General features: G+C 42.4%; 1 protein-coding gene across 3 annotated transcripts; it reads left to right on the forward strand.

Moving 5' to 3' along the window:
• Positions 1 to 1,630: 1,630 nt before the first annotated feature.
• LOC124055461 (radixin-like) lies at positions 1,631 to 21,100 on the forward strand. 3 transcript variants are annotated; one of them, XM_046382347.1, is made up of 16 exons: positions 1,631 to 1,852; positions 3,756 to 3,849; positions 10,768 to 10,851; positions 11,164 to 11,259; positions 11,827 to 11,949; positions 12,162 to 12,313; positions 12,542 to 12,625; positions 12,893 to 13,039; positions 14,581 to 14,677; positions 14,791 to 14,954; positions 15,821 to 15,951; positions 16,254 to 16,414; positions 16,562 to 16,654; positions 16,869 to 17,105; positions 17,477 to 17,524; positions 18,243 to 21,100. In XM_046382347.1, exons 2-16 carry the CDS (start codon positions 3,838 to 3,840, stop codon positions 18,405 to 18,407), a joined length of 1,794 nt encoding a protein of 597 aa, XP_046238303.1. In that variant the 5' UTR covers positions 1,631 to 1,852; positions 3,756 to 3,837; the 3' UTR covers positions 18,408 to 21,100. The 3 variants fall into 3 exon arrangements, with proteins under 3 accessions (XP_046238303.1, XP_046238305.1, XP_046238306.1); XM_046382349.1 differs by lacking the exon at positions 17,477 to 17,524; XM_046382350.1 differs by lacking the exons at positions 1,631 to 1,852; positions 3,756 to 3,849; positions 11,164 to 11,259; ... (1 more) ...; positions 12,162 to 12,313; positions 17,477 to 17,524 and having other exon boundaries at positions 10,793 to 10,851.
• The last annotated feature ends 274 nt before the right edge of the window (positions 21,101 to 21,374 follow it).

The raw sequence follows: 21,374 nt of genomic DNA on the forward strand, positions 1-21,374 counted from the left end.
TGGCAAGTAAGATTTTTCTGCTGCTTACGTTTCTCTGTACATCTGAGAAGTACAAACATCTGCAGTATGTTTGAATCCGTCGGTGTGAACGTTTGCCTCAGGTATGTTTCAAACACTCCTGATCAGCCAGAAATCAGACAAGGAGGAGATGAAAAATGGGGAAAGGAAGGATGAAAATAATGACAGAGAGGGGAGGAAAAAAGAGTAAGAACGTGATTGAGGAGGGATTGACAATGACAATCTTTAATCATGTTGGTCATATTTTATTTATATTTTAAGATTGTTTACCGGTCAGTGTCATTTTCAACCAGAGGTAATTATAATTTTGACAGCTGCAGTCATTAGTACAATAACCTTGTACACAATGCATGCATGACACCTCCAAAGTGTCAGGTCAGACTCCATCTTGGACTTAGTCAAGCGAGTTAATACCCTCTCAGCTTTTGGTTGAAACTTGCTGCAAGTTTATTCCAATCCCGTCCAGCTGCTAGGGAGGTTAACAGCTGGGGATATAGACAGGCATCTGCAAGCACTGTCATCTTTCAAAGCAGCTGCTCCTGTTTCCTCACGAGTGCGGGGACGTGGCAACAGGGTAACGTGACATCGGACACGCTCTTGACAAATGAAATACATGCATCAAATCCCTCCTCTGTGCTGACAAATGGAGGAGCTTTTACAAAACCATCTGAGACACCAACAGAAGGGACGCCGTGACATCTGCTGGTAAAAAATTCTGAGGGCAGAAAACGACTTCTGAGTCCAGCTGCTTCATGTCAGAGGGAAGTTAAAACTCTTCATTTGAAATGGTTGCAGCCACACTCCCTCACATTTTAAACAATGCATAAAAGTGCTTATCTGAGATGCTTGTTGGTGAATGTCTGAAATCCAATTTGTGTGGAATATTTATATCAGTATTTCAAATGGTATGAAATCTCACAAAATCTCAGATACTTCAATGCTTTTGGTCAGATGGGTAAACAGATAAGAAATAAAATATAAGCTGCAGGAACTGAAACCCACTACAACTACAGATTGGATGCATGTGACTGTACCAAATGAACTGCAAGCTAATGCACAGATGCTCTGTGTGTTTTCGCCTGTTAACATGTTCAGTATGATATTAATCACACCCCATACAGCTCACGGTACGATGCATGCCCCATACTTGCCATGCATCCACTCCTCGGCTGCTGACAGCCATATTGAACATCTCCACGATTAAGTGCGTCAGGTTAGCGACAGAAACTGAAGACAATACCGGATATTATGCATTTTCCCCACTTCAAATTAAATAAAACCATGACTCCATCTGGCTGCAAAGAACAAAAGCTTCCCAACTTAACTTAGAACTCCTGGTTAAACTGCCAAGATACAAAGTGAAGCTATAGCTTTTATTTTTCATATGTATGTCAGAAATTTCATTGCATATAGTAACGTAATAGGGACCCATTTTTATGTTTTACTTACTGCTTTTCCTTTCTTTACTATTGGGGATAGTTATTAAAGACGTTAATTATTAAGTGTCGTTAATGGTTCATATAATACTTGAGACTGTGATACTAAAAGTCTTTAGTAACGCACTTCCCCCACCCACACGCTTTTGTGATGCTTTTATTTTTAAAGTCAGAAACGGAAGCCGTAGTGTTTTATTCCGGCTGACTCGACGCTGGCACCCCAAATCGCCTTATGGTTAAGACTTCAACGGTTTTTCTATGTCTGCGGGAATTTATTTCGATAAAAGCACCAAGAGATAAGGAACGCGAACCAACACGGATTTATCATCGTGGATAATTTGATACATTTGAAGATATTCGGCTTTCCTATCTATTTAAAGCTATACTTCGTCCCCCCGGTGAGTTGCCTCTCCCTAAAAGATGAGCTTCTCTTCAAGTTTGATGCAATAGCGGATATCCTCGTGTTCGACCAATTCATATTTTATACGACACCGTAGAAATACCGACTTGTACTAAGTTGTACCCTCTAAGCTGCATGTAAACGCACCGTAGTTTGCCCTACGTAGTCTTTAAGTCACAATATTGGGGTGTTTCTGTTTTTGGTGCCGAGTGTTGTGAATTAACGTTCATGATGACAAACATGTTTTAGGCTTTTAAAACTTCAAACGCGCGAGCCAGGCTAACCGTGGCTAGGCTCGTCCCGTTATGTAGCTAAACTACACCCACTAGCTTGAAAATGTCAGTCTTTCAGCGTACCACCTCTTGACTTCATGAAAAAGTATTTTGGAGTGAAGAGTCGTATAACGGCTAACATTAGTTTGCTAGCGAGTGGAACTGAGAAAAGGGCGTTTTGACATTACGAGCTTATGCATTTTTTTTTTTTAACTTTTACTTCGTCGTGTTATGCAGTTGTAGCTAACACTTTGGCAACGATGTAACAGATGTCCACCGTTTGATTAAACTGCGTGGTGAAATTACAATGTAACGGAAGCCAGTTCTCGGCGGGCAAACAGGCAGGCGAATTGTATACAAGCTACAAGTGGGCATGTCTTCGTGTGGAGTACAAACGCCACGGCTCAGATGTTCACTGGGCTCCCTTAACTTAAACACAACCTTTATTTCTGCCACTGTTATTCTGTAAGGGTACTATCATTTAGCTTTGAGCATTGTTAATAATCTTTTTTTTTTTTTTTTTAAATCACCAATATGGAGTAGAGTCATTTTGGTGGCGTTGTTTTGGATTCTGAACGTAAAATAAGTGTTGTAAGACAAGATTCCCCGAGCGTCAATTTCAAAATAAAGTAGGAGGGGTTAATGTAGGTTAACTGCAAGCTTACAGGATTGCACAAGACAAGAAGTGCACATCACTTTAATAACCTACTCAATATTGAAAAGGCTTGCTCTGTCACTTTTTAACACTGTGTAAACAATGAAAACGTCATACTTCATAGTACCACTAGAACACACAGAAATTATTAAATTGATATATAGATACTTTATTGATCCCGAGGGAAATTCAACTATTAATGTGACATGTTTAATATGGCAAGGTTTCTTGGATCATTTTGGCACCACATGGCATTTCAACAGAGCTCCAAACTTTAAGACTTGTACATCTAGAAGAAGACTTTTACTTTATGGAGAACAAGGCAGGAACTTGACCAATCACAACTCTCCAAGTTAATGAAAGAAATCATCATTAGCAAGAGAAATCTTTTAGTTTCGGTTTGCCAGTAGATGAGCCTTAAATGGTTCATGGCCGTGTGAGGTGAAACATAGGGGTGGCTGGAAATCAGAAAGAAAACTATGAACACCTTTTTTTTTTTAATTAGTTGGCAAGATATAAACAACTGGCCAAAGTAGGTAGAGCGTGCAAAGATGAGGTGGAGTGTGAAACATAAAATTTTGTAATCCAGATATTCAGGTAATTCATTTCAGATAGTTTATTATTATTGTTTTGATGCAATGTAACCAATCATTTTACAGTGTCCTTGAGTCTTCACATAATCCCTTACTGTCTTTGAGCTTTCTTTCCCACAGTAATTATGTTGAAAATAGTTTCCCCATTTGCCCCTTCAATAGTTACCGTATGCACAGCAAAGTGTTAGCGCATGTTGAAATCGAATGCAAAACCATTTATTTGTGCATCTGGCTGTTTGGGGTTTCTGTGCTTTGTAGTCATTAACAGATTTAGGAATGGGAACCATTTCAGTTTTTTTTTCTTCTTCTTTAATTCTGTTTGTTCTTTGGAGAACTCTGCTTTTGCTCTGCTCAATCTCTCATTTACTGTTTCACTTTCAGGTCCTGTGATACAGGTGTTCTTGCCGTCCTGTGACGGATTTATCCTCTCAGCTGTCGGGTGTCAGGAGGAGAAGAAGCCAAGATGCCCAAACCGGTAAGAGGCTGAAAGGAACTACATGAAAGTTGGCATATAAATGTCAGTAGCTTTCATCATAATGGTGTTCCACAGAGGTGCAGCTGTAAAAGGAACAAGCCAGGAGGGAAAAAAAAATGCTTTAGTCAGGCACTTTCCCTGCTAATTGATTCAGATTGCTTGACATAAACAAAATGGAGCACTGTTACAACTTATTAAGCTGTAGCTCAGGATATATGATATGAATCGCAAATTATGAATGTTGCTTGTATTTTCCTGCCTCGTCTGCTTGTATATTCTGGCCCTTTCAAACTTCTGTCTAGCTGTCGTAATAGCTGGCATGTGTTGCTGCCGAAAGCTACGTTTGTGCTTTCGGAGAAGTGGCAGTTTCATCCCCATGGCTGCTCCCACTCCTCATACTTCTCTTCCAAGTAAACAACAGCCAGAGTGTGAAATGAACTGCCGGGCCCACAGGCCATAGAAGTGCAACACTGCTGCCATTGTTGCTTAAAGGGTGGAGAGAATGCCAGAGTTCTGGGATGTGAACAACGGCAAAACAAAACCGATTTCATGCAGCCCCTTCATGGCTGTCCCACTGTTGTCTTGCTGCTTTTTCATTATAAACAGACTTGGGGTAAAACTCACGCATGAATCTGGGAAATATTGCATGTTGCCAAATTAGTTTTAACTTAACAGCAAGTGATTTTATTGTATTTTTTTTTTAGTATAAAGTATAAAGTTGTTTAGGCCACTTGTAATTCTAAGCAACTCGCAGGACACAGCAGTAGTGAGTATTTTGGTATTATGTTTTATTTAGTTACTCTCATGGAAAAGATTCAAAGTCAGGTTGCTAAAGATTACATCAGAAACTTTCCTAGGAGCCAGGAACAACAGACTTCAGTACAAGTGGAACACATCTTGTATCTAGCTCTTGAGGTAGTGGGTGGGGAGGCTCGCGACTCTACAGAAGAGGAACAGCCAGCCACTGATGTCATGGTCCACTTCCCTCCTCTTGTCCTGTGAGTCACCAGGGCACGGTCCCAAAAAACAGCCCCTAGAAAGGAGCTGGACGCTTTAATGAAAGCGACATCTCTGTCACAGACAATAACTGACAGAGAAAGTACAGCTTGTCACAGTGATAATAAACAGTGGAAGCATCAGACATGACCTACTCTGGGACTGGTGCCAGACATCAAAACTTTTGAAACAGACCTCTTATGTCTCGGTGTCGGCGCTCATCTGTAACCAAGGCATAAAAGAGCTAGCAGTGAGTGTGGTCAGTCAGTTTGTTTGTTAGCACTGATTTTAACATGCACAGCTATGTATGACTTCAGTGTCTCATAATGTAAAGCCGGTATTGTAACTTTTATATGAACACAATAACCTGCTTCAAGTGTGGGGTGTTTGGAAATTAACTCACAGCTATGATTTTTTTTTGAAGCATGTATGTGACATTTCAGAGTTAAGGACTTTTTATACCCTCCCGCCTCCACCAAACTACAGACCCGCTTTCAGGCACCTCTAGTCTCTTCTTCTTCATTTTTGACTGGAAGTGTCCGTAATGTATTATTTTTCAAGAAGTTTTCCCAAGCCTGCAGCTGTGCTTTTCCCTTATTAATAAAAAGTATTTAATTGGTTAATATGTCAGTGGATTTTTTTTTTTTTTATGAGGATTTCATCGCTCATTAGATATTAGCATCCCTATCTGATAGCATCAACATCAGTGTGGCTGAAGCATCAAAGAATCAATTTCAGGGAGAGTATGAACATATATAAAGTTTTGTTAGATACAGTGCTGTTTGTCATATACCCTGACATCATCATCTCCCTTTTGTTTAGTGCTCTCTGTGGCCTGGGTGGGGTTGGGTAGTGTCAAGGGGTGTATGAGGTGACAGTACCCCACAGGAAGAGTGCCTTCACCGACTTCCTAGCTTGTGGCTGTTTTCCTGTTTGCTGCAGAGGGGGCCTGCCGTTTATACATCAAGACCTGAGTCTGTGTCAACATCCTGTCTCTGTGGAAGTGCAGAAGCTGCAAGGCAGGAGGACTGACACTAAGGGACTGGGAAGAAATCAGACGGAGGAACATAAAATTTGATAATGATAATAAATTGGAAAAGAGAGAAAGGGACGTTGGAGTCTGTTGTACTGCTGAGGAGATTCAGTGTAAGAATTTTAAGAGGTAGGAAAACAGTGAGGGTCATGGGAAGGAAGGCGGTGCAACACTCTTGTTTGCCAGTTGTTTCTGACCCTTCACTTCATTTACAATACAAAAGCTTGTTCCATAATCAAGTAGCGCAAAGCAAAGCCCACCTTTTTCCTCTTTATTATCCCTTTAGTGCATTTCTGTAAAATCACAGGAAACTTTCCGGATCCTGTGTGTTACTTAACATGGTTAACTTTTTTTTTCTTTTCCGCTTGTGGAAGAGACACTTTCCACACAGCATTTACCTTCCCTTCCCCCCCAAAGGATGAATGTTTGCATTTTAGGTAGCAGTGATTCCTGCTCCTCTCTCACTCTTCTCTCCCTTCCTCCCTCCCTCCCTCCAAAGCCTGCCTCACCCTGCGGGGGGGCGGGGGGTGTTAATCAGAGGGACAGACAGCTGCTTAGAGCCCCGCAGGCTAGATTAGCAGCTCTACTGATTGAAGTGTGTGTGTCTCTTAAGGCCTCTCTCAGCAAAGCTCCTCTTAACAGCTTACAGTAACTAAACAGCTGCACATTTAACAAGGGGTCCGACTGAGCGAGAGCTTGTCTTCAAAACTGAAATAGAGAGGGGCGGTTTAGAAACATCCCTAGTGTAAAAAAAAAAAAATGTAAATGAGACTTGCTAGCCTTTCTTGTTTGTTGGCTTTTATGATTTCAGTTGCTTGTCAAGTCAGTGCTTTAGTGCAGTCTCATTGCAACTTGAGGTCTGTTTAGTGACACTGCACATGAAGACGGGAGAGCGAATTATATTGTGTTATGTACGAGACAGGAGGAGATGTGTAGTTTAAAAAAGTCCCGCTACTAGCAAATGGCTAAAGGGGACTGGAAAACAAACAAAAAAACTAACAAACCAATAAAAGTGCAAAAAATGTAAACAAGCTAGCAGCTTGTCCAACGCCTTGTCATAATTTCCAGGTATCCTACCACTGTGCCTCAGTATCATATGAACGGAGATGCAGCTGTGACGATCTGCTGCTGGTGTACCCGTGTTGATCAGGCGTGTGAGCGACGAGTCTCGCTCTTGGCTCCCATAAAGCCCTTCTCTCTCCACTCCACTTTCTCTACTGTTTTTGCCATTTGTGGACTTTGTCTTAACCCATGTGCAGTAAAACTAGAGGGAAAAAGATATAGGGGGGCAGTGTTTTTCCTTCTTCTAATATACGTGATCAGGAAATGTAGGCAATTTGATGTGGGGAGGTACTGAGTGTATTCAGTGTGCTTGCATACATGAAAACATGTCGGCAAAAAGAAACTGAAAAGCATTTTGAAACTGCAGAGAAAAGCCCTACTTCAGACTTCTTCAAATACTCTGATGTGTCTGACTAATGCCGCAAGTTGAACATCAAGTGGGCATCTCTTGTTGTTTTGCTACTTGTCGTGTTCATCTCTTGCTGTTAGGAATTCAACATCTCACGCGGGCGACATTAAACAAGCCCACATATAGATTCTACTCCATTTGTTTGTTTCTCCTGCTCTCTTTTTAGACAGTAACTTTTAGGACCTGTCATGTTGCCCAGTCAGTGTGTCAAGTGTCACCAGGCAGACGGTGTCATATAAGGACAGGCTTGCAAAAGTCGCTCTTTGGAGACCTCTCAGTTGTCAGTGTGTGTGATTAGCTGTGTCAGAGTCCCGGCGCGTTGTTGTCCCCTCCCCTGCAAGGAGAGAGAGGATTAACTGACCGTCTGGTCCATACAGGATTCCACCTCTCTGTGCTCTGTTGCTACTTGGCTGTGTTTTTGGCAGACACACACACACAAAGGTGGGCCCCACACAAATGCAGGGGAAGGGACATTCAAGGCCGGTCACTTGGAAACCTCAGCTCAGCGCCACATTCTCTATAACTGCTACTCTCTCAGAAAGTCAGTGAGTCTTAATTCATCTGCCAGTGAACCATGAACAGGTTATTGTGCCCTTTTCGCTTTTTGTCAGGGGCTTGGTTTGTAAACTTGCAAGTGTAGATTGAGCCATTTGCCCTGGTAATTAAAGCCCCCCTCCAGCCAAAAATGTGTTTTTCCTCTTGTTCCTCCAGTTAAATGTGTGCGATTCACGACGCAGAATGATGTACGTGCAGAGTTTGAAGCTAATGAAGCTGTTTTCGCGTTCATCTGCTGAACTTGTCTGTGCTCTTTGAAAATGCACTTTCAATGAGTGGGCCCGCGAGCATGATTTGTGACATCGCAAACGGCTTGAAAGCCAATCCATATTCAACTTACGCAAGTGTGATGTGGTAACTTGAAGCCTCCGGTGCACATACAGTGAGAATACTTTACTGTGACAGTTATTCCTTAATGTAGTGGGGTGGGATTTGCTCCAGAATTTTTTTTCACCAAAGATCTCAATAGGACACAGATTGAGTTCATTATCAATTCATCTGCCAGTTAATTATCTCAGTTGTTTCGTTGTTTGTAAAATGTCAGATTATGAGCTTCCCAGAGCTCAAACTGATGTCTTCAAATTGATTGTATTATGTATCCAGCAGTATGACACCCAAAAACCCTTCATTTGCTACCAGAAACGACAAAAAAAAGCAGCGAATCCTCACACATGTGAAATACCCTTTAGAGCGGCGTTTTCATTGCAGTCATTCTAACGTGTGTGTGGGACATACATGTATAAAAAGAGAAGGGTGGAGGTGTGCAGGACATGCATACTTAAAAAGAGAAGGGCGGAGGTGTGAGCACATTTTCCGAGTAATAGTTCCTCTTGGTTGAAAGTTTTGTGTTGTGCAGCGTCCCCAGAAGACGTTAGTGTTTGCAGCATCTGCATTTAGGTTAAACAAAGCCAAGAGCTAGTTTTCTCAGTTAGCTCATGTTCTATCATGCAACCACATCCTCAGCATCCTTATTCAGATGACGTTGACAGGGCCGTGTTGTCATAAGCAGCTACTCTTATTGGATGTCAGTGCCGCCTTCATAAATCATCTCCAGAAAATAACCGAACCTGTTTTAATTATGAAGCTTACTACACAAACTCTGCAGCCTGCAGTTTTCATTTGAGAGTGAGTCATCATTAAGAGCTGTGCCAGATTTCTTATATTGTTATGGTGTGCCCGTAGCACGTTAAAAGACACAATTTTGTGAAGAACAAACTAAATAAAACAGAAAATATCACTACCCGCTGATACGAGAAGCTGGTTTTGCACAGGTTTTTCATGCAGGCCCTTCCTTATCATTAGAGGTTACTACTCCACTCCTGCTTCACACACTGAACTCTGAATCACCTTAATTGCAGTAATAGCCAACCTGCATATGATTGGTATTGCAATGTGGGCTGATTCCCAGACGTGGATCACGCATGAAGTGTTGATGATTTGGAATCTTCATTGCATCGACAGCAGGCGAGCCAGAGAGATTTGCTCTCAAAGGGCACAAAATGCTTATTGTAATGCAGCAAAATACAATCATTTAGTCAATTAAGACTTAATCTTTCCCTGGGGAGCTGCCCTTGATTTCCAACCAAATTAAAGCCTGGCCTTAGGCGGGTTAGATTATCACCATATGGGATACGGTTTAGTCGCCTTTAAAGTAGTGTTATATAAATGCACCATTGCATTACAGTGCAGGGCATGCAATAGTGTAAATGCGAGGTTGTTTGTAGTGTGGCGAAAGTGCTGCAAGTTTTCATGGCTAATTAATGAGAGGGAGACAGAGGCAGATACTTTGTGGTCCGAACTTCATGTGGTGCGCGGGAGTCCAGCTATGTGCTGTATAGACACAAGTTTCATGGATTATTCATTGCGGGGATATTGAGAGAAACGGGGAGGGATGAAGGCAGGAGGGACAGCGAAGAGATAATTGAGAGGAGAGGGAGAGAAATGCAAAGTAAGCATTCCTGAGGTTGTGTGTATAATTGCTCAGAGGAAAAGGAAGGTTCTTGTCCCAAGTTTCTGTTTTCTGAGTCTCTTCTGCTTTCTCTGCTGTTTTTTTTTTGTATGCTAGGCTCATCTACAACCTCGCTGTAACCTAATCTCAAAGAGAGTACATCCCAGATCATCTCTCTTTCTTCCTTTGGTGCTACATCTACCCCGCCTTTTTTTTTCTCTCTCTCCTCATCTTGCTCTCTTGCTAAACTTTATGCTTTTGCACACTGCCTCGTACTTGGCTTCTCGCCTTCTTCTGTACCGCGCTCCACTTCCCTCCGCCTCTTGTTAACCGCCACAGAGGCAACATACAACTTGGCGTGCGCGTAGGTGTGGGAGGAAGGATGTCACATGTGTCGGAGGTCAGCACCGCTAGGCCTGCTGCCAGGAAACAGCCAATGACTGAGTTTTATCCTGTGCACCGCCCCATCAGAGTAGTAGGCTGACTTGGTAGGCGGGGCTTGCACACCCTGGCAGTATAGGATGGAAAGAAGGGAGACACGAGTATGAAGTCTCTTTACTAAGCTTGGGTCAGGATTGAGGGAAATTAAGGACATTGCACACATACTGAGGAAATGTTCTTCCATTCTCTAGCATACGAAATCAATTTCATTCAAGTCAGATTGCAACACTAATGCATAGTCAGTTTATTTGGTACATACATCCTGCAGCATATATTATTTTTAAGTGTTTTCCATCACAGTATGAATGACGTCAAAATTAACCAGAGACGGTACTCATTGCTAATTCAGATCCAAAAATATGAATGATACCTCCTCGATATCTTCATAGACCCCAGATTTAAAATAAAAAGTCTCAGTCTTTACGTGTGTGATATGGCAAACAAAGTAAAGGTCTCATTGCATTTTTTCTCTAGATCAACGTCCGTGTGACCACCATGGATGCAGAGCTGGAGTTTGCCATCCAGCCTAATACCACAGGGAAACAGCTCTTTGACCAGGTGAGTGTGAGTAACATAACCACAAATGTCAACTGGTTACTGCTTTGCAAAATGCTGAATATGCTTAAGGCACCTTTTGGTGTTAGAAGACAGCTTTGTGTACCTACTGAATTTAGTTAAGCTGTTTAGACACACAGTTTTTTTTTATATCTGATAATGGACCATAACCGCTATGTTACTGGTGCAGTTCAAGCAGGGGTCGCCAGCTGGTCTCTCGTCAAATGTTTACTGTGTGTATGATTCACCATCAGCTGAAGGCTGATGCATGCAAGCGCCTGGAAGAAGTCAGATTTCATTTTGGTTTATTGTCAGGTGGTGAAGACGGTGGGACTGCGGGAGGTCTGGTTCTTTGGCCTACAGTATGTTGACAGTAAAGGCTACATCACCTGGCTCAAACTCAACAAGAAGGTCGGTCATCTTCAATCTTCTCCTTTTTTTTCTTTTCATTTACACACTTACACTGACTTCTTCCTCTTACAGTGCAGTGTCACTTTTATCGTGCCTTCTTCTTCTCTTTGCCAGTTCTTTGTCAGGGTCTTTCTCTTTCCCCTCACGCTCTATCTGTTCATCTTTCATCCAGTCGGTGTCTGTTGCGTGTCTGGCATTTGCCTTGAAGCTCTGCTGTGGTCTGGAGCCTCAGATGTGCTCTTTAAACAGAGTTCCTCTCTCACTGAGGCCAGCACACCCTCCAGCCTTAACACCCCTGCTATTACAGTGTGTGTGTGTTTCCAACTAAGTATGATAGAAATTTTCCCCCACACACTCAATATTGTGTAGTGAAACTGGTGTGTAGACCAATGCATGCCTGCCAGCATGATATGTGACAGGATATTTTCTTTTCTTCTAACAATTTACGAGGAGGACGATTGGAAAATCAGCATAATCGATTACAAAGTCACAAGTTTTGTTGTGAATTGCTCTTCCTTCCAGGTCACTTGCAAACTTTTTAATGTCTTCATTGTCTTTATAATCCAGGTGACCCAGCAAGATGTGAAGAAAGAAAACCCTCTGCAGTTCAAGTTCAGAGCTAAATTCTTCCCCGAGGATGTCTCAGAGGAACTAATCCAAGAGATCACCCAGAGACTCTTCTTCCTGCAGGTAACAAAACACTCAGCAGTCAAGCCTCCTTCCTAAAAGTAGTGCAGATATTAACAGAATTTCCAGTACATCTGGACCTGTTTTAGTAACACACATTATCATCCTGCGTAAGCTCTCACGGCTTGTTTCACATGTGGAGATAGTGTTTTCAATTAATAATTAAGTCAAAAGCTACCTACCTAAATTAAACAATTTCCGTCTGTCAACTCCAGGTGAAAGAGGCAATCCTGAACGATGAGAACTACTGTCCTCCCGAGACAGCCGTGCTTCTGGCGTCATATGCTGTCCAGGCCAAGTACGGAGACTACATCAAAGATGTGCACAAGCCTGGGTACCTTACCCATGACAGACTGCTGCCTCAAAGGTACACGCGCTCGCATGAAATGTGTCACGACCTTTAAGCTTCCGCTGTGCGCCACAGAGGGATATGTGTGGGGAGGTGTCCCTTGAATATTCACATACAAACTAAGCCCTTCAAAGCCTGGAATGTGGCTTGTCCCCTGTTGGAATTTCCAATGATTTCCTCTGGAGGAAACAATTCTGAACTGTTCCCTTTCAGGTGAAGTTATTGTGTCTGTGTTTGTGTGCACAGAGTCCTGGAGCAGCACAAATTGACCAAGGAGCAGTGGGAGGACAGGATACAGACTTGGCACGAAGAACACAGAGGAATGCTTAGGTATGCGTCAAAATTTCCTTATCACATTCTGGGGCTTGTTGGGTCATGTCGGATGTGGAATTACTGTCATTGTCTGTGCTGTTGTTTTTTTTTTTTTCCTTCTTGTTCTTTTTAAGAGGGCTGAATCTGCCTTGTTCATCTGAGAGTCTCATGTAATAGAATGGTTTCTGCTTTACTGGTGTTACTGTGGACATTTTCTAATTTAAAAAAAAAAAAAAAAACACAATATAAAATCTTATAACCCGTGCTGCTTTTCCTCTTCTCTAGAGAGGACTCGATGATGGAATATCTTAAAATCGCCCAGGACTTGGAGATGTACGGAGTCAACTACTTTGAGATCAAAAACAAGAAGGGCACTCAGCTTTGGCTGGGGGTGGACGCCCTTGGCCTCAACATTTACGAGCACGATGACAAGTAAGAGAGACACACGCACGTACACTAACAGATTTGTTGTGTTTCATTTCTAAAATGATTAATGCGCCGAGAATTATGGGAAATTTGAGTCTGGAAAAGCCTGGAATACAAACACGCGCGTGCAAGGTGCTCAGAGCTGTAGTTTGCAGTCGATCACTAAACAGCAACAGACACGAGGACAAGTGTGTGCAAACCGATGTGTGTCAACGCATGTTGTCATAACACCTGCTGTCGCACAACCTTGCCACAAGTACAGAGCCTTATGTCTTATTCATTAGTAAATAACGTAAACATAAGTCATCATTTTGTAAAGACCCTCAGCTTCTGTTAAAAGACATTAGTGTTGTCGGTTCTCAGCTGCTGCAGTGCAGTAATTTTAGTCTTTAGATTGTGGATAAAAACAAACAAACAAACATAATTAGAATAAGAGTAATAGAAAAATCTGCATTGCCTGGAGCTTTTTGAATTAATTTTTCATTTGATTATGGCTCTTTAAGACTTAAGTCATCCAATACCCAAAGGACAAGGATATTTATGTGCAGGCTTCCTGGTGTTATGACAGCAGAGCACATACTGTAACCTCCCAAAGCTTTTTGATCACACTTGTAAACAGGCTGTCGTCGTTCATTTGAGTTACGACCCACGTTTTGGTGTCGGGCAGAATCTTTGGAAAAGATTCGAATCCATGCTGTGAAGGCGTTCACCAGCCTGCCTGCAGTAGATTCATTTGACAATACAACACTGTTTATGTAGCGTCTGGTCTTGCAGTTACTGTCAGTAAAGCACGATCCAGGGCTTTCCTGTCGACGCAATGTGATGGTGACGTTGTTTGGAAAGTACCTCAAACAAATCCTTAGCATTTGTTTGACGTTGACACAAGTTTAGAGAGGAAGCTGTTTAGAGAGGAAGATGTTTTTCAGAGTGAAAACTGAGGGAGAGGTGGAGAAAGGAAGGCCACGTCTGTCCATTGTAGGAGCGTCTTTCCTGTCCACTCGTCAGAGAGTCTCCCCTCCTTTGTGGAAGAAAGGATAGATCTAATCTGTAGCATTTCCTGTCACAGCTTTTCCCTTTCCTGTTCGTTATCTTAGGCCATCACAATCACCATCTCCCTCCTCTTGTCCAGGTGGCAAAGGAAGGAAATAAGGGTAGATTCTTACTCCTCGGTATCACTTTATCCTTTTTTTTTTTTTCCTTTGTTTTGATTTGTTCCTTCTTGTGTCGAGAACACCCACCATCCTTTTAATGTTTGGTAGGAAGTGGTATTTTTAGTTGCTTCTACCTCTTTCTTTTTCCTCTTCAACAGTCTTTATCACTTTACTGGAAAAATGAAAGTGAAGGTTGAAACGTAAACTGCAAAAAAAAAAAAAAAAGAGTATTTGGTCTCCTGATTTTTCTCAACGTCGTTCTGTGTATACAGGGCACCATCTGCTGGCCAAATGTTATAAAGCATCCTCGGCAAACTGTATAACACCCTGTTCTGAATATCATCGTGAGTGGGACGCAAGTGAAGATGTTGAAATGTTTTTGTTTCTGTTTTACAGGTTGACACCAAAGATTGGCTTCCCCTGGAGTGAGATTCGAAACATCTCTTTCAATGACAAGAAGTTTGTCATCAAACCTATTGACAAGAAAGCACCTGTGAGTGTCATATCATCGGTGCTATACACAGATATTTGATTTTCTGCCTCTTGTATCCAGACAACGTGTCCTGCTTCGTATCATGTATGATGTATTTTCTGCACCTCTTGTAGGACTTCGTGTTTTATGCCCCGCGGCTGCGCATCAACAAGCGTATCTTGGCGTTGTGTATGGGTAACCACGAATTGTACATGAGGAGGAGGAAGCCCGACACCATCGAGGTGCAGCAGATGAAGGCTCAGGCCCGGGAGGAGAAGCAACACAAACAAATGGAGAGGTACACTCACAACCATGTTATCATTTTGTTCCCAAGCCTGTTAGCTGAGGGGTGGGGGGGGGTAAAATAGTTGCTTGGTTGGTTTACAAATCTGTGTAGTTTGTACAGCATGGATTTTCTATGTATTTCTAAGCCTGCCACATCTACTTAACCGGCTGCTGAAATGAAATGATAATCATACTATTTTGACATTGACATAGAGATTCCACTGTAATGTTCCTGCTGCACTCGAGGCTAATTGCTTCTGGGCTTTCTTTCTTATAGGCTTTAGTAGTAGTTGGAGAAACAACTTTTAATACACTGTTGCTACCAAAAGTAGGAAAATCTGGCTTTAAGTTAGATATGGATGCATATGTATGTGAATAATGTTAGCAAAACAAAAACTACAAATTCACACAGGGAAAAAATAAAAGTGTATCACTGGAGTACAAATATGCAGGTGATAATATGCATTAGACCATTTTAGTGTTGAACTGAATTGTTTTTAAGCTATGCATTTCCTGTTTTAAATGCTTGAAATAATAATTTCGCTGGGCTCATATAAGATATGTTCCAGTTTAAGATATGAAGGTGATTTAATACACCAAAAGATAACTTAATCAGTGATTATCAGAGGCAAATATGGCAAACTCTTCCAACTCTTGGAAATCACGCAGTAGCAGGTAGAGCTCCACTAGAGGGCAGTGTTGCCTCTCTTACGCACACTGAGGCAACGCATGTAAGGATCTTTTCTATTCGGTTAAACATTACAAAGTTACAAGTGCTTGGTTTGCTGCGTTCCTCTGTATATGTGATATTGTAAAATGTATCGCTCTCGCTCAGTAACGCTCAAGGTATCTGACGCATGTGCTCGCAAAACTTCCCAGGGCTCAACTGGAGAACGAGAAGAAAAAGCGTGAGTATGCAGAGAAAGAGAAGGAGAGGATAGAGCGTGAGAAAGAAGAGCTCATGGAGAGGCTGAGGCAGATCGAAGAGCAGACGATGAGAGCTCAGAAAGGTATCGTTTTTTCCTTTAATCCGTCCGTCTGTCTAATCTAATCACGTCTTTTGAAACCGGAATGAACTGGAATTTATGTTAGAAGACCTGTTTTTTACAATCTCCATATTTAGGGATAATTGTGCATCAGTACAACAGAGGACAAACATAATTAACAAATCATACTTCAGTTAGTTTTAAGTGCGCCCTCACCACATGCTGAGGTTTGAATATGAAATGTGCAGGAAATTAAATGAAAGTGGAGGTCACATGTAACGCTTTTGTTTTGTTTTGTTTTTCTTTGTGCTCGTGCCTTTCCACAGAGCTCGAGGAACAGACTCGCCTTGCCCTGGAGCTGGAGCAGGAGAGAAGGAGGGCGAGGGAGGAGGCCGAGAGGCTAGAGAAGGAGAGGCAGGCCGCCGAGGAGGCCAAGTCCGAGCTGGCCAAGCAGGCGGCAGACCAGCAGAAGAACCAGGAGCAACTGGTGTGTGTTTGTTTTGGACTGGTGGCGTGAGCTGTCACAGCCCTTTTTTCTGTGTGTTTAAAAATAACCTAGAGCACATTGTTGTCTGCTTGGGTCTTTTTTTTTTCTTTTTCTTTTTTCTTTTTTAAATTTTTTTATTTATTCCAGGCTTCTGAGCTGGCTGAATTCACAGCTAAGATCGCTCTCCTGGAAGAAGCCAAGAGGAAGAAAGACGATGAGGCCACTGAATGGCAGCAAAAGGTACGGGATGGGCTAACTTTGACTTCATTGTGTCATCAGGGAAATGTCTGAGTCTTTCTTAAAGCTGAACATTTTGGTATACAGCATGGCAGACGTTGCAGTGCCTGACATTCAGCCGTGTCTTTTTGTACTGATCCACTGGCGTATTTTCACTCTCACCTGCCTGGTGCGAATCTTTGTCTTACGCTCTCCCTCTACGTGCCCTCGCCTTCAGGCCCTCTCAGCCCAGGAGGATCTGGAAAAGGCCAAGGAGGAGCTGAAGACCGCAGTCACTGTGGTGCCAGCGCCACCGGGCGGCAACGACGGGAACGAGCACGACGAGCAGGACGAGAACCACGCGGAGGCCAGCGCCGAGCTGTCCAACGAGGGCGTGAGCCAGCTCGACCTCCGCAGCGAGGAGGCGCGCGTCACCGAAGCCCAGAAGAACGAGAGGGTCAAGCAACAGCTGCAGGTGAGAGCCACGGGTGAAAAACCTTCGCGAGCCCCATCTGATAGTTAGCCCACAGCCTTTAACACATAACAATATGTAAAATTCATTAATAAAAATCACACTGACCTTGGGAAGTACTTTTTCTAAAGTCAAATGAGCATTCACACTTCAATTCATTTAAATTTCAAATAAAATGACATGAAAATACCATCTAATAAATATTACCAGCCATGTTGACAGCGACCAGGTGAATAAAACATTATGAATTAAAAAAAGTTCTTTTTTTTTTAAATTCAGCAGTCTAAACAAAATTTCAGTTCATCAGTTTAACCAAAAAGAGATTTTCACCTCGCCAACAAGAATAACAACAAGATTATATTATTTTCTAACAGCAGTTTCGTTGCAAAGAAGAAACCCCAGCCAAGCTATTTCAAATAAGGGTAAGATAAGGCATACTTCTCTGTCCAGTCCTCTTTAAACTCCTGCTTTTAACAGGAGTGGATGTGCTGGCTTAGACTGTAGCCCGGCTTTAAGGCAGACCTGATGGTAATTAATCCGCTGAGCACATGATTTCAAAACGCTTCATATCTTTCTTAACTTTAAATCTATTTATCTAACAGGAGCTCTGGATATAAGCTGGGCTACTGTATATGCCAGGACTGAAGCTATGGCAAGAAGAGTTCAAACATGACAAAAAAAAATAATAATAATAGTTTGATTAGCTTTGACTTGACAATGAAATATCAACCACGAAGGACTGTTGGGATTCAGATTAACAGCCCTGAAAGACTACTGTGCTGTAACTGCAGTCCCAGCTTGAGGGCATAAAAACTAAACTGTTTCAGCTCATTGGAAGGATTTCTTTGTGAACCCTAAAGGCGCGTTGACACACCGTCGATTGTCGCTCTAGATAAGTTGCTTCGCGTCAGTCCGATGTTGACTTTTGAAATGATTTGAGCCGTATTCCCCCTCTTTTTTTTCCTGCAACCTCTCTGCACCTCCGTCACCCCTCCCACCCCACCGTACCGACCCCACCCCACCGTTGTTTTTCCTCTGTTTTGCTGTTCTTTGCTTCTTCTCTCCTCTTAACCTCATACGTTTCGTCCCCCCCCGTCCTCGTCGCCACCTTCTCATCCTACCTTCTCTTTGATCTCTCAGACCTTAAGTTCCGAGTTGGCCCAGGCCAGAGACGAAACCAAGAAGACGCAGAACGACGTGCTCCACGCCGAGAACGTGAAAGCGGGCCGCGACAAATACAAAACACTGCGGCAGATCCGACAGGGCAACACGAAGCAGCGCATCGACGAGTTTGAGTCCATGTGAGAAGAGCCGCCCCCGCCTCCCGACCCCCTCCCCCACTCCCCTCGACCCTCTTTTCCTCAGGGGTGCGCGTGCTCTTGAACTTCACTCCTCAACGGCTGCTCGATTTTCATGGACAACAGATGCTGCCGTCCTTGTACTCCCAACCAAGTTCCTCAATGCCTGCAGGCAATCTTGAGAAATCATCTTGTCAATAAAGAAAAAACAAAAACTGCCAAAGTCCCGCCCCACAACTCCACTCTCCTGGATTTTCTTTCATGTGGAGCTGCCTACCTGCCACTCTGAACAAGCAAAGATCATCTTTAAAAGAAACTGTAAAACCAAAATGAAAGCAATTGGATTTTTATTTTTATTTTTGAGCAAAACATGGCCATAGAAAAGCTACTTTTTGTTGTTGTTGTTTTGTTTTGCTTGACGACTTGTATGCAAAGGTTTAGTATGATTCCATATCTTCAGTTTAACATTACGTGTCCGCTCTTTGTTTTTAAGTTGTTTCACTCTTGCTTTGGTTTGACTCGTTTTACTGACAATGCCCTTCTTTTTAGTTGTCTGTCAAACACATTGATGCTAGATTTATCCCGGGCTGTGAATAAAAGACTGTAATTTGGAATTAAGTCACTATTTTTGTTACATGAAGTCATCACAAGCTAGCTATGCTAATTCTCACTAGAGAGCTGAGCTGAGGTCACTCTATTCAGTCAATTCAAACTCGTTTGAATGTTACATCTGTCTAAAAATAATGACACTGCAGTATTTTAAGAGTTACAGTTTCAGGCTAAATGTCAAGAATAGCAGTATTTTCAGACTTCTCAGAGATGAGAATCTTCTCTGTGAATGAAATTGAAGCGAATTGACCCTCCGTAGGGTAAAAGAGCCACCCGACTTGTCACGTGGCAGGTTTTCATTATTGAATGTAGCAAAGGTAACAAAGGGAAAGTGTTGTTTTACATGCACCCGTGACAGGATAGCATGTACCGTGCCACTGAGCTGCTTGCCCTCGAGCTTAAAAGAGTTACGACGATAAGCTAATTGGTAGTCGTGGAGCCTTGCATATATGTGTGTGTGTGTGTGTGTGTGTGTGTGTGTGTGGGTGTTTCTCCAGAGGCAGCCCAGTGTTTCACTCCCAGTCACCATAGATGGTTTTCTCTGCCTACCAGCTCACAGAGGAAGCCAATGGACAGACAGATGAATACTCGATCCAGGCTGTTTGTCTGCCTGTCCAGCCGTTTGAGTGCTTGTGTGTGTGTGTGTGTGTGTGTGTGTGTGTGTGGTGAAGAAGCTGAGGCCTGGCACCTCTCTGGCTGGGGAGCTTATGAAAACATCAGTCCTCCACCCGGGACAAATGTCTACCTCAGTAATGTTAGCAGTGGTGACTGGCAGTCAAACACTCGGGGTGCTCTCTCCTCCCTCATCTCCTGTTATCCAAAATAAAATGAAGCAAACAAAAAACTAAAAAGGGTCCTAATTTTACTTTATTTGGTGCTCCATTCTTTGGTGGTGCTCCTGGGCAGAACTCTGCTGCTTCGTGGCTGTACATCTGTTAAAGGATATAAGGACAACAATAAGGGTCTATCTAGAACATGTCTCCCAGCTGAGCTTTGGAGTAAGTAGAAAAGTTGTTATTTTTTTTTTACATTTGAAGCTCACTCTGCTTCTTGGCCTTGCTTGGATGTTTTGGTTCATTCTCATTTTTGTCATTTCCAGAGAGCTAATGTTAGGGAATATCAGAATGGATGTGTACTGTATACAGACCGATTGTCAGGCATTTGGTTCTAAGTAGCCGCAAGTTGTTGTCGTTGGTGGTGGAAAAATTTAACTTTAAGGAAACAGTTTGCAGAGCTGCAGTGGGACTGAGGGACTTGTGAAAGAGTTGTTAGTAGTTCTTAAAATGTGAAGGGACCTTGCTATTGTGATCAAATCTTTCCAGACTCAAATGGAGACTAAGCCAATTTCTTCCCCTAAATTCATATTACCAACTGCTCAGACAACAGCTAGACTCCATCTTTTGTGGGGTGGAAAATATGTTCCAGGGTGCATTTTTTTTTTTTTTGAAATGAATAAACATGAGGTTTTCCTTTTTATTATTATTATTATTAACAATATGATGAAAAATGTTTATGGTATTATTTTGTTACGCCGTACTTGACAGCTGGTGTGGATGGATATTTTATTTTTAATAAGAGTTTTAAAGTAAAAGCACTTGTATGAAACAAGACACCGAAGCCTGCCTTTTGTGTTAAACTTCCCAGTGTCCTCTGTTAGTGTTGCGTTTGCCATAGCAGGTGGAAAGAGGAAAAAGTCATCTTGTGCTTCGTGCTCATATTTTTGTATTGTGTTCAAAGACCCTAAAACCAGCAGCGTGTACCGCCATACCGGACAGCTTCATTGGAGGGGAAAACTCTTGTTGACACGTCAACGCCGCCGCCCCCACTGCCCATATTCAAGCTGCAAGGCTTCAGTTAAATTCGTTTTTTTTCCCTCATGGCAGATCGTTATGGGCCCGCCTGTCCCCTCCAATGAATCCAGTGTCCGTGATGACGCCTGCTCTGGCACCAGCTGTCACGTTTCGCCGTTTAATTTTCTTCTTTTTTTTTTTTCCCCCCCCCTTACGTTCATGTTAGTATTCTTTAAGATAGAAGGCACAGATGTATTGCAGTCCATTTCAGTGGTTCACAAATAAAAGTTTTAAATTTTGAGCATGTTGTTTCGACCCATTTGTACTCTTTTTAACGTCTGAATATTATAATTCCTTATTGATTACTGCGCATTTTTTGATGTCTTATAGGCGTTGACAAAATACGTTCAATTAACTTTTTTTATTCATCTACATTGTGTAAAAGACCTACTACAAATCTGTAAAAATATTTTACAGATACACTTGCACATACTCTTTATGATTTCTATTTTGTTGAACTACCGTAGCCAATTTTGCATCCTCAGTATGTTATTTCCTTTACTGATGAATCTGTC

This window comes from Scatophagus argus, chromosome 24, assembly GCF_020382885.2.
Source record: "Scatophagus argus isolate fScaArg1 chromosome 24, fScaArg1.pri, whole genome shotgun sequence".
In the NCBI taxonomy this organism is placed as follows: domain Eukaryota; kingdom Metazoa; phylum Chordata; class Actinopteri; family Scatophagidae; genus Scatophagus; species Scatophagus argus.

What these genes read in the sequence shown, in the direction of transcription:
- LOC124055461 (XM_046382347.1), top strand. An exon ending in CTATTGACAAGAAAGCACCT is followed by an intron (nt 14,678 to 14,790) that starts GTGAGTGTCATA and finishes CACCTCTTGTAG; the next exon opens with GACTTCGTGTTTTATGCCCC. An exon ending in CCACTGAATGGCAGCAAAAG is followed by an intron (nt 16,655 to 16,868) that starts GTACGGGATGGG and finishes CCTCGCCTTCAG; the next exon opens with GCCCTCTCAGCCCAGGAGGA.